The sequence below is a fragment of the Cavia porcellus genome, unplaced genomic scaffold (genome assembly GCF_034190915.1).
Source record: "Cavia porcellus strain 051 isolate PalLab524CR breed Dunkin Hartley unplaced genomic scaffold, mCavPor4.1 scaffold_23, whole genome shotgun sequence".
Classification (NCBI taxonomy): Eukaryota; Metazoa; Chordata; class Mammalia; order Rodentia; family Caviidae; genus Cavia; species Cavia porcellus.
The window spans coordinates 61969662-61982297 of NW_026947506.1; the positions used below are offsets into that span (position 1 = coordinate 61969662).

Below are 12636 nucleotides of genomic sequence, written 5' to 3' on the forward strand. Positions count from 1 at the left end.
TCAAGGCCAGCCTGGCTATGTAGTGAGACCTTGTCTCAAAAATCAAAAACAAAAAACTGTACCATGCTGGAGTACAGGCGGTGTGGTCAGTGAGGGCCTGTGGTATAGGGGGCAGTGTGCCAACTGCGCCCCACAGGCCACACGCGGTTCTGAAGTCCTCCGAGTGTCTTTCCCATACAGGGCCAGAAGGACAGTGAGCACTGCTGCTCAGTGTCACAGAACAGGCAGGCCATAAAAACAGCCACCTTGTTCACCGGACCTGGCACCGTGGGGACGTGCGGCTCTTCCCCAAAGTCAAGGGAACAATGAAAGGGAAATGTTTTGAATCAATTTGAGACATCATGGCAGCCACAACAGCACAAGTAAAGACACTCACGAAAGAGGGCTTCCAGAAGTACTGCAGAAATTGGCAAGAACCATGGGATGTGTTCCAAGCCATGAGGCAGACACTGGGGTGGCGGTGTCACAGAAATGGATCTTCTATTAATACATATTTTTAAAAAGAATTTTTTTTTGCCTTGAACTCACTGTGTAGCCCAGGCTGGCCACAAATTCACGGTAATCCTTCTGCCTCAGCCTCTTGAGTGCTAGGATTACTGGTGTGTACCACCATGCCCAGCTACTGTAATAATTTTTTAAAAATCTGAACATTTAAATTCAACTTCTTGTATTATTTTGTAGAAGTAATTTCCTTTTTTTTTTTTTCCTCTCGGTACCAGGGATCAAACTCAGAACCTCGTGCTTGCCAGGCAGGTGCTATATTTGTAACTATTTTTAGTCAACATATATATCTTACCAATGAACTTTCAAATGAGATCTACAAAGTTGGCGATTACACATTCAAATCAAAAAGAAAAGTGATATCTCTTTACTAGACTTTTCTAAGACACTGACATACCCCTTCCTTCACAATCCCATCTTAGTTATGTCATTGCTTCTGTCAGTGGCAGTATGTACATTTGGGGACAAATATTTTCAGCAATAAAGTTTGTGAACAGTAAAGTTAGATCCAAAACTTCTAAGAACTAGTTCCATAGAACCAGATGCTGATGTATTCATTTCACAAAAACAAAGTCAAGGGGCTGGGGATTTAGCTCAGCAGCATAAGTGCCTGACATGCAAGCAGGCAGTCGTGAGTTTGATCCCTGGTACCGATAAAAAGGAAAAAGACAAAAAAAAAAGTCAAATATCCAAGTAGTTTAGGTCTCTACTGCCTTTTTTTAAAATGTTATAATAAAAACATGGAAAATAAAGGGAATTTATTATTTACCCATGTGCATGCTTTATATACACCCCAAGACAACTGCTCCTCACTCTGTGTGAACCAAACCAAAAAGCTAGGACCCCAATCACAGCCAGTGGCACCCTTAATGAGAGGAAGACTGTAAGCTTTCCCCTGTATCAGAACTCCCCAAGGACATCTCTTCCTGCCACTTTAGTATTGTTCCAAAGGTTCCAGGCAGAGCAGTTCGGTGAGAAAAACATCTCAGTTGGAAAAGAAGAAAGAAGAAAAAAAAGGGAAGAAAGAAAACTAGCTCTGTTTGCAAATGATGACCCTGTACTTAGGAAACGCTAAGGAACACACACGTGCACGCACACACACACACACACACGTGCACGCGCACACACACACGCACACACACCCAAGTAAATGAGCCTAGTAAAGTTGCAGTGTACAAGATTATATAAAACAAGATTACATTTATTTTCCTTTCTATTCTGGGAATTGAATGCTAACTGTATGCTGAGTCACTGAGCTATACTTCCAGCCCTAGTTTTGTTGTGTTTTTGAGACAGGATCTCCCTGCACAGCTCAGGCTAACCCTGAACTTACCGTGTAACCCAGGCTGGCCTAGAATTTGTGATGATCATCTTGCCTCAGTTTTCCAAATGCAGGGACTACCAGCAGGCACACCATACTCAACCTGAGCCCTAATTTCCATGTTACCAGTGAACAGCATAAAAATGAAATTATAAAAACTTCATTTATAATAGCATCAAAAAAGAATAAAATACTTAAGATTAAGCTTAACCAAGAAGTATAAAACCTATTGACTGAACACTATAAAATGTTGTCAAAGAAATAAAAGATGATCTAAATGAAAAGACTTCATCTGCTCATGGATTGGAACTTTCCTGAGATTTGTATGGAAGTGAAGGGGCCATGAATAGCAACCAATCACAAATAACAAAGCTGGAAGATCCATACTTCCTGACCTCACCTGTACAAGCCTGGCATGGTAGTGCACACCTACACTCTAGGAAGCTGACGCAGGAGGATTGCACCCAACTGAGCAAGTTAGCTTCTTGGTGAGAGTCAGGCTCAGAAAAAAAAACTTGTAAAAAGTCTCATGATAGGGGCTGGGGATTTAGCTCAGCGGCATAAGCACCTGCCTTGCAAGCAGGCGGTCCTGAGTTCGATCCCTGGTACCGATAAAAATGAAAAAGACAAAAAAAAAAAAAAAAAAGTCTCATGATAATCCCCTAAGTTCAACCCTGAGTACCATCAAAAAAGAAAAGAAAAAAAAACCTTTACCATAAAATTACAGTAAGCAACCCTGATAGACATATGAACTGCCTAAATAGAATTGAAACTCCTGAAATAAAACTTATAAATTTATAGCCAATTCTACGAGAGCACCAAGACAAGTGGATGAAGAAAAACCCATTTTTTTTCCAAAAAAATATTACTACAACTGGGTATCTACTTGCAAAAATATAAATTTGGAGGCTGGGGATTTAGCTCAGCGGCATAAGCACCTGCCTCTCAAGCAGGCAGTCCTGAGTTCGATCCCCAGTACTGATAAAAAAAAAAAAAAAATATATATATATATATATATATATATATATATATATAAATTTGGACCCCTACCTCACGGTATATACTAAAATTAACTCAAGATGATCAAAAACCTAAGTGTACATGTTAATCTTTATGACCCTGGATTAAGCAGCTGTTCTTAGATATGACATGTAAAGCACAAGCAACCAAAACAAAAAAATACAGACTGTACTCCATCAAAGCTAAAAGCTTGCCAAGTGCGGTGGTGTGTACCTGTATTCCCAGCACTCTGGGAGGCTGAGACAGGAGGGTTACAAGTACAACTCCGGCGACCTATTTAGCAATTTAGAGAGACTATTGGAAAAATAAATAAGGGCTGGGAACATAGCTCAGTGTGAAGGCCTTGGATTCCATCGCAGTATAGGAGGGGAATATAAGAATTTGCTGATGCCAGGAGTGTTAGCATGTCCGGCTGGGGTTACAGGGAAGCTGAGACAGGAGGATGGCCTGGGCCACACAGTGAGACTTTGACTCACCAAAAAACAGCTTGCTGGTGCCAGTTGGGGATGTGGGAGGTGCTAGAGATGGAACCCAGGACCTCGTGCATGTTGGCAAGTCCATATCTAGGCCCAAATTCAGAATTTTACACATTCAGTTGTTTTAACGAACCATAAACAAACTTTCGGCCCTTCCAAGGCTGCCTGCATAGTGTACCCCAACAACTGCACCCCGCTGTGAAAACCCCGACCTGAGGAGCCCTGTGGAGCCAGGCTACGATGCACGGCGGCTCTAGACAGCGGCTGGCCGCGCACCCCCCTCCAGGCTCCCCAACGAGGTTCTCTGCGGCCCACCCCCACCCCACCCCTTGTCACAGTCTTCTGCCCTTCCGGGTCACAGCCACCCCAAAGCCGCTGTGCCAGCTGCCGCCCCTTCGTGGTCAAACGCTTCCTTCCCCCGCCTGAAATCTCATGAACTGCTCGCTCTGGCCTCGATCACTTTCCCCTCGCGGGGATCCCAGCCACGCACGACGCACAGAGAAGCTCATTTCGGCTCAGGGTTTTGCTTCCTCGCGGGAGGTGGGGCCTGGCGGAAGGCGGGCGCTCGGGTCATGGGCCACTGCAAGCGGAGGGGGTGGGGTAGGGCGGAGCGGCCGCCCAGGCCACGCCCCTAGGGAAATCACCTCCAATCAGAGCGTGCCTTCTAACAGCATCCCTGCAAGTTTAGCTCTAAATCCATCAGATTGAATCACCCTCCAAAGCCCCTCTCTAAACATGTGCGTCTTTGGGGAACATTTAGATCTAAACCAGGACAGCTTCTGCCTGTCTGACACGAAGTGTCTTTAATGGCACTGCGGAAGAGAAAGCCAGCTCTTTGCTGTAGACTAACAAGGGTGTACAAATTACTGGCTGAACTGCAGAAGCATTCCGCATGTTGACAGCCCCATGTGACAGGCTGCTAGGATGCCCCACCATTGGCCCGGCCCCCTGTCACTTGTCTTACCAGGTTGAGCATCCTTAATACCAAAATTCAAAATAAAGTCTTAAATGACGCAGAATGGGAAACTTTCAATGGTGGGAAATACCACACCTGACCTCAGGTCACAGCCACACTACAAATGTTGTATAAAATGACACATAGGGGCTGGGAATTTAGCTTAGCAGCATAAGTGCCTGCCTGGCAAGCGCAAGCTTATGAGTTCGATCCCCGATATCCCCCACCCCAAAAAATAGCCATGCATGGTGGCACACATCTATAATCCGAGCACTTGGGAGGCAGAGGCAGGAGGATCACTGTGTGCTTGAGGCCAGCTTGGGCTACATAACAAAGCTTTGTCTCAAGCAACAACAAAACAGTCTACGCATATAAGGTACATAGGAAACCTAAGTGAACTTAGTGTTCAGACTTGACTCCCATCCCCACACTATCTCATTGTGAAAAGGCAAATATTCTCAAACCTAAGAAAAAGTTACAATTCCAAAACACTTTTAGTCCCAAATATTTTGGATGAAAGAGACTCATCCTGTTGTATATGCAAAATTGAGCATGAGATGCTAGGAAAAAAAAAAAAAAGGAAGCTTAAACTAAACATATACCAAGATACATAATCATCTTCTAGTAATTACAGAACTGGGAAGTGAATGAAAATTCACCCTGGGGTCAAGACTGTGAGTTCACCTAGAACAGCATATTGTCCTTGGGTTCCCTAACTTTATTTTTATTTTTATTCCTATTGTATTTATTTTTATTTTTTGTATTTTTGAGACAGGGTTCTATGAAGTTCAGGCAGGCCTTGAGCTCACTTTCCTGCCTCAGCCTCCTGAGTGCTGGGATTACAGGCATGAGCCACCATGCCCAGTTTATTTTTGATTTTTTGAGACTCATTGTGTAGTTCAGGCTTGCTTTGACTTCTAGCGTTAGCCTCCCAAATGCTGGGATTACAAATGTGTGACACCATTCCCAGTGAGTTTCCTAACTTGAAATATGTGACAGATCTTTCCTTTGGTGACCTCATTTGCTCTGATTTTAAGTCACACAAATAGGAAGTAAATTTAAGTCCCACAACTTTATGCTTTGTACAACAGGAAAACAAGAATGTGCCAGAGTTTTTTGGTTTTTGTTGGGAGATGGAATTGAACTCAGAGCCTTTGTTCTGAGCTACAACCCCAGACCTCTTTTTGGTTTTGGTTTGGGTTTGTTTGTTGGCTGGTTGGTTTTTTTTTTTGGTCTTTTTCCTTTTTATTGGTACCGGGGATCAAACTCATGACTGCCTGCTTTACAAGGCAGGTGCTTATGCCGCTGAGCTAAATCCCCAGCCCCAGTTGGTTGGTTTTTGAGCCAAGATTTTGCTAAATCACTGAATTGCCGAGACTGGGTTTGGATTTGCAATGCTCATCTTCCCAGAGCGCTAAGATTACAGGCATGCACCACCATATCAGCAGGCTTGTTTTTTGTCACCCACTGGAAGAAATAGTTTATATCAGAATTTAAGTGAGAAAAAAAATACAAGAAAAGCAGGAATGAAACGCTTTTTTTCTGTTGCTGACAGACACTGATTAATAATTTTACAGTCTAATAATACAATACAAATTTTATTTGGATTTAGTCTGTCACTTAGTAAATAAAATGTGTGCTAAATTCCTCCTTTCCCTCCCCCTGGAAGAAGAAGTATGTAGAATAATCATAAGGCTCTGTTGGAAAGAAGTCCTGTACTGTCACTATTTTATAACTTCTAATGTTTTTAAATTTTGTTGTTTTTGTTGTTTTAAGTCAAGGTCTTTCTGTGTAGTTCAGGATGGCCTTAAATTCCCTTATGAAGCCCACACTGGCCTCAGAATTACACAGCAACCCCCCCCCCCGCATCAGCCTCCCCAGTGCTGGGATCACAGGTGTGCACCACCGCACATGGCTTGCAACCCCTAATGAAACAATATATTTCACAATAATCACCAGTGGCCATTAAAACCATTTTTAAAAACTTGATGGAGATTTATCAGGACAAATCCTGAAGGACCTGGTCCCTAGTTAATGCCACCCAAGGAAGTATGGAGACATTATGTGCCTCCTGGTAGGATTCAGTCAGGAATATACTATACTGTCTTTGTGCAAGACTCTTGTCCCCCCAAAACAAATGTAAGTGACCCAACCTACCAATCAAACTAGTAATTTGCAGGAAAAGTGGGAGATTCAGGCATATATGGAAACATCCCAGTGGGAAAGTACACTGAAGTCTTTTTTCATGTTATTGTCCTGAGACGCTGGGGCTCGAACCTAAAGCCTTGCTCAAGCCATGCAGGTGCTTCTCCCACTGAGTCCCAACCACCGCCCAGTGTGTGGGCTTTTTCCAGGTCCTGGTTTAGCCAAATCCACTGCAGACAGATATCCACTGCTTACCAGGAGGCCACTGATGACTGGTTAGAGAACCCTCTTTTTATGGCCATTATGATAAAAAACTGCATCAGGCAAGAACTTCTGAGGATGCTAAATTTAGAACATTTACAGGATCTTAAAGTTTCTTTTAGGAAAAGAAAAACCAAGAGTAATCAAATTTATCACTTTTGCACAAGAAAAACTGAGAAAGCATTCCAGGAAGAGGATGGTTTGGAATGCCCCACCCTGTAATTTGTCTGAGTGTATTTATAGCCAAAAGCAGGAAGTGATATAAAAACAATCTAATTAACTACATTGGGCATTTGCTTTGTATTTACTGCTTCAGTCAGTTGGTAGCCTGTGATTGGCTGAAGCTTAACTGCCATGGTGGCCAAGTTTAAATCATGTTGTAACTTGTTTACATCACATTAGGATACACTTTACTATATACGAGGATGCTTTGGGCCAAACTTTATCACTCAAGTACAGGGACCAGGTTAGACCAAATTTATCATAGTTTAACACCTCCCCCCACCCACAGCTCTTGTAGATTGCAGGTGGGAAGGTAAATCATTTTATGGTGGAGAAATATTTTAAACTGAGCATGGTGGCACACCTGTAATCCCAGGACTCAGAAGGCTGAGGCAGGAGGATCCTTTGAGTCCAGTCTGGGATATAACGTGAGCTCAAGGGCAGCCTGAACTGAATAATGAGATCCTGTCTCAAAAGACACACACACAAAAAAATCTTTTTTCAGGGCTGTATTGTTTTAAGGGCTGGGGATCAAAGCCAGAGGCTCGTGTGTGCCAGGCAAGTGTTCTGCCGCTGAGTCACATCTCTGACCCCAAAGTAGTGTTTCGAAATAGAGCCATGATGTGTGTCACTCTCCCTCTAGTGGTCTGAAACAAGATAAAGGTGGATATGTGTTCAGCTCTCTGTGTGACACAGAGTGGGGACAGGAAGAAGGAAGGGAGGGGACATGGCCAGGAAACTGGGTTAATGTCAATGTTAATTTAGACAGGTAGCTCCTTATACCATTGTGTTTTTGCAATTTTTCTGCATGTTTAAAACTACTTGCATATAAAAAGTATGTGCATATGTGCGTGCATGCTGAGTATTGAGCCTCACTCATGCTAGGCACAAAGTATATTTTACAAAAACGTTCATGAGGGGGCTGGGGATTTAGCTCAGCGGCATAAGCACCTGCCTTGCAAGCAGGCGGTCGTGAGTTCGATCCCCGGTATCGATAAAAATGAAAAAGACAAAAAAAAAAATGTTTATGAGACAGTGCCTGCCTGACAAGTGTGAGGTATCAAAAAAAATTAAGATAATGAAAGTGGGGAGCACTGAACAGTGACCAGATTAAAGATGACGGTAAAAAATAAGTGTACTACATTTGCTCTGAGCTGAAAGGCTGACAGGTGAGACTTACTGTCAGCCTGTGGTCTTTCTTGCTCCCCCCACTCCCCAATGCAATCTCACTGTGTCATTCGGGCTGGCCTTGAACTCACTATGTAGCCAAGGCTGACTTCAAATTCTCAGCGTTCTTCTTGCCTCAGCCTCCCGAGTGCTGGAATTACAATTGGGTGCCCCACCATCACTGCATGACTTTTAAAAGAAGTCACAATGTCCTGGTGACACGGCAGGGATGTCGTCAGGTTTTGCTTTGTGCCCACCGTGAAATTTGTGTACGGAACTGCGGCCCAGCTGGAGTTAGCTGGACACCCTGGGCCTGGGAAGCTGAAGTACTCAAGGAATCACAGGAAGTATGGAACGGGGCGCAAGGGCAGGGTGTACTGCCAGTACCCCCAGATCTGCCTTGAGCTGTCTGCAATGCCACCTTTGCAACTTGCCTCTCTCCTTTTGTCATTTAGTGTGTCCTTCCCTTCCAGGCTGCCACCCTTCTTCCACAGGCAGACTTGCAAGAGAATTAGAATTGCCCACTGAAGGGTTGGAGAAGGAGGAGGTGTTTCAGCACACACCCCTTTTTGAGTTTAGCAAGCTCTGCTGATTAGGGCCATTCATGTTGATTAGGGCCTTTGTTTTTGGTCTTTTTCCTTTTTATTGGTACGGGGGATCAAACTCACAACTGCTTGCTTGCAAGGCAGGTGCTTATGCCGCTGAGCTAAATCTCCAGCCCCTCTGCTGAACATGTTGTGAACATGTTGGAAAGTAAGGCCAGAGGCTTCCCGGGGTGTGAGTCTTAGAAAAGTGGCTGAGGGGCCAGGGATCTAGCTCAGCGACATAAGCGTCTGCCTGGCAAACACAAGGTCCAGAGTTTGATTCCTGGTACAAAAAAAAGGAAAAACAGAGAAAACTGGCTGAGTCCTTGTCTCAGTCATTAAGGGCTTGGTCGCCTCCTTTGCTTTTCTGTTCTGTGATTCTGCTTACAGCACCTGGATATAGACTTTAACTTTGTACCAGTGCTATTTATTGCTTTATTGCCTTTTTCCTTGTTTTGTCCCCGCCCCCCCCCATCAAGGTTTCTGTATGTTGCCCAGGATCTATACCCTGAAACCTTGGGCTTTCATGGCCTGCCTACCTCAGCCTGCTGAGTAGTTGGGGCCATAAATGCACAGCAAGCTCTCTCTCTCTCTCTTTCTTCTTTCTCTTTTCATGGAACTAGGAATTGTACCCACCACATTCACTCTGAAATACATCCTCACATCTTCAGTTCTTTTATATATATATATTTTGGAGGGACTGCACTCAGACTTGCAATCCTCCCGCCTCATCCTCCCAGACTGTTGAGATCCCAGGCGTGCGCCCCCACACATAGCAAAAGCTTAAACTCTTAAAGGGTGCATGCATGCCCAAGATAAAATTCATATTGCGTTTACTGAGGAGATGACTTTCCTTTGGCTCGATCGATCTTAGCAAAAAGCAAAGCCACAAAACAATTTCATTCTGTTTTTTTCCCAAAGTCATGCATATTTTCCAGGTGGCCGATTTGGGTGTGTTCTTTATTGTATTTATTTTTATATATGTACGTTTTTGGGTATTCTTTATTGTAAGTTTTTGTTTTATTTTGTGTTTTTGGTACTGGGGATTGAATTCGTGACCTCATGCTTGCCAGGCAGATGTTTATGCCACTGAGATAAATCCCCAGCCCTATAGAAGGTGTTTCTGACAACTCCCTTGGTAATAATTTGATTGTTTTACCCAAAAAAGTTTTAATAAATTTTGTTTGGGGAAAGAGACTACAGCATCCAGGTTTAGAATTGTTTCTTCGCTGGTCAAATTAGTCATTTTAAACATAGTTGCTTTAAGCCAAGAGGACAAGCTAACTCTATTATTTACCTTCATTTATTGTTCTAATTATGCTTTTTAAAAATACATATTCCTCCTTCCCTGGCTGTCGCCATCTTACTTCCTGTTTCTATGAATTTGACCAGTTAGGTACCCATGAGTCATAGATCATGTAATATCATGTAATATTTGGCTTTTTGTTTGTTTGTTGTATTTTATTTTATTTTATTTTATTTTATTTTTGTGTTTTGGAATAGGGTCTCACTGTGCAGGGCAGGCTGGCCTTGAGCTCGCTTTGTAACCCAGGCTGGTCCTAAATTCACAACGATCCTGCCTTAGCCTCCTGAGTTCTGGGGTTACAGGAATGCACCATCATGCCTGGTTATCTGTTATATTTTGAAACAAGGTCTTGCTACATAGCTTAAACTGGCCTTGAGCTCACTACATAGGTCAGGCTGGCCTCAAACTCAGATAATTCTCCTGTCTCAGCCTCCTGAGTGCTGCGATTGCAGATGCATACCAACACGCCCTGCCGATCCATGTCTCTTACACCTAGGATTTACTCCTCCTTTTTGTCTGCATACAGAACTTCATACCTGTGTTGTAATTCTTGACCAGCAGCCAGAAGAGTCAGCTGGGCCACAGTAACCCTAGATTACGCCTCCCCCTGCGGTCACTGAGGGAACAGGGGGAAGTGGTGTAACAACAGCAGTCAGCTTTGTCCACTTAGTAATCCAGTGACAACAACAAAACACCGTGACCACACAAGTCCCAGGACTCTGCCCATGATTGTGCAGTGCATTGTTTGGTAAAGTAAAATGAAATCTGTAAGTTTCCATCTCCTCCTGTCCTTTCTTAGAAACGCCCAGATGACAGCACCCTCTATGAGCTTATCCCATCCTTAACAGTGTAGTTCCCTGGAGATCTGCTGTATAGAAGTCCTCCTTTAAGCTGCCTGCACAGCATGGGCTCTGTGAGGTGCTGGGATGTGAGGAGACTGCTTACTGACCAGTGTCGCTTTGTCCCCAGAGTCCACTCAGCCGGTCTCTTCAGAAACCAATGAAGACTCTGAAGGCGATGTGAAAATCAAAAGTCAGTTGCCAAAAACCTCATCTTACTCACCTTGTAAAGTGTGGTTTTCATTTCTTTGCTTTTGGTATTTTTTGGTTTTGGTTGGTTTGATTGTTTTGTTTTGTTTTTGTTTTTGTTTTTGTTTTAAGACAAAATCTGGCTATGCAGTTCAAGCTGGCCTTGAGCTCACTTTGTAGCCCAGGCTGGCCTCAAACTCCCAACAGTCCTCCTGCCTCAGCCTCCAAAGTGCTGGGATTACAGGCATGCACCACCATGCCCAGCTGACTTTTTTTTTTTAAAACAAAATCTCCTTATGCAATTCAGGCTGGCCTTGAACTCACTATGTAGCCCTGGCCAACCTCAACCTCACGGTGATTCCTCCTGCCTCAGCTTCCTGAATTATGGAATTACAGGTGTCAGCTACCATGCCTGGCTCTTTTTGAAGGATTATTGTGAGAAACAGATTGAAATCAGTGTGCACATGCATACAGCACAGTAGGCCAAGTGAACATCGGGACATTGTAGGTAACACAACTAAGCCTGGCAAAGTAGCACTGGCCCAAAGCGGGACAAACCATGCTCTGTACAAGTGAGGAAAGAAAGAAAGATGGGCTGGTCATGGTAGGCCACACCTGGAATCCCAGCACTCTAGGAGGCTGAGGCAGGAGGATCACAAATTAGAACCCAGCCTGGGCAGTTTGGTGACAGTGAGATCCTGTCTCTAAATAAAAACAGGGAGGGAAGAAGCTGGGTCTGTAGCTCCGTGCGAATCCCCAGTCCTGAGAAAGAAAAACTGCAGCCTGGCTTCTCATCCAAGTGCCATTGTGGTTTCCTGAGAACTGGTCTCACTTCTTGTGATTTCTAAACTTCAGTTTCCATTTTAAGGAAACACAAATCCATCCAGCATCACAGCTTCTGCATCGGGTGTTGAAGAGCTTAACATCGTGCAGGTGTCGGTTCCAGGTAGGGGCGTTTAGTTGACTGGATCATAATTTGTTTTACAGTTTTCATTCTGTCTTCACCATTTGGCGACACAGGGTAGGCTTAGGTTCACCCTGACAAGTAAGGCACCAGCAGGTCGGGGAAGTAAAATGCACTCCGATAGCCCCGCACCCGCCGCTGTGCGATTGGAATTGGCACAGCAGGAACACTGATTCAGTGCCATCATGAAATCCTTTCCTGTTTAAATACAGCAAACTCTTAGCTAGGAGCTCCATTTGGTCTCCAGGGCCAGCTATAACTCAGGTTGTCCCTTGAAGGCTCAGGATTCTCTAGGTAGCCTTCAAAGTCTCTCTGCTGTACACAGGCAGAGCTCAGTGTCCTTGGTTGACATTGGCCCAGGATTTCTTGAGGAACTCCACCCAGGAAAGGACACTGTAACCTAATGTCCCTGTCATCAGGTCCCTTCCAGAACTCTTTAAGGATTAAATCTGTATCTGAGACCATCTGGAAGGACAGGCAGCTGGCATTTGGGCCCTAACTCAAGACTGTGCTTATAGTTAAAAGTAAAATTCTGCTCTTAACCCAGGCTGTTCACATGGCAGCCTGGCAGTAACTCAAGGGCCCACTGTAAGCTATATTTGGTGATGTTTTATTTTGTCTTTTCTTGTCTTGTTTGTAAGCTATATTTGGAAACTACGAAAGAATCTGACAACATAGATTATCAG

General features: G+C 44.0%; 1 protein-coding gene across 11 annotated transcripts in view; it reads left to right on the forward strand.

Annotated features, from left to right (window-relative positions):
• Positions 1 to 12636, forward strand: part of LOC100725780 (general transcription factor II-I repeat domain-containing protein 2B) — a 40323-nt gene that overhangs the window by 21671 nt on the left and 6016 nt on the right. For 9 of the 11 annotated variants that reach the window (XM_063234499.1, XM_063234491.1, XM_013149301.3 and 6 more), the window contains 2 exons: positions 10928 to 10990; positions 11855 to 11932. The exons of 1 other annotated variant lie outside the window; for it this stretch is intronic. In XM_063234499.1, coding sequence (XP_063090569.1) covers positions 10928 to 10990; positions 11855 to 11932 — 141 coding nt within the window. The remainder of the gene's footprint in view (positions 1 to 10927; positions 10991 to 11854; positions 11933 to 12636) is intronic. One more of the 11 variants, XM_063234495.1, reaches the window with a different exon arrangement.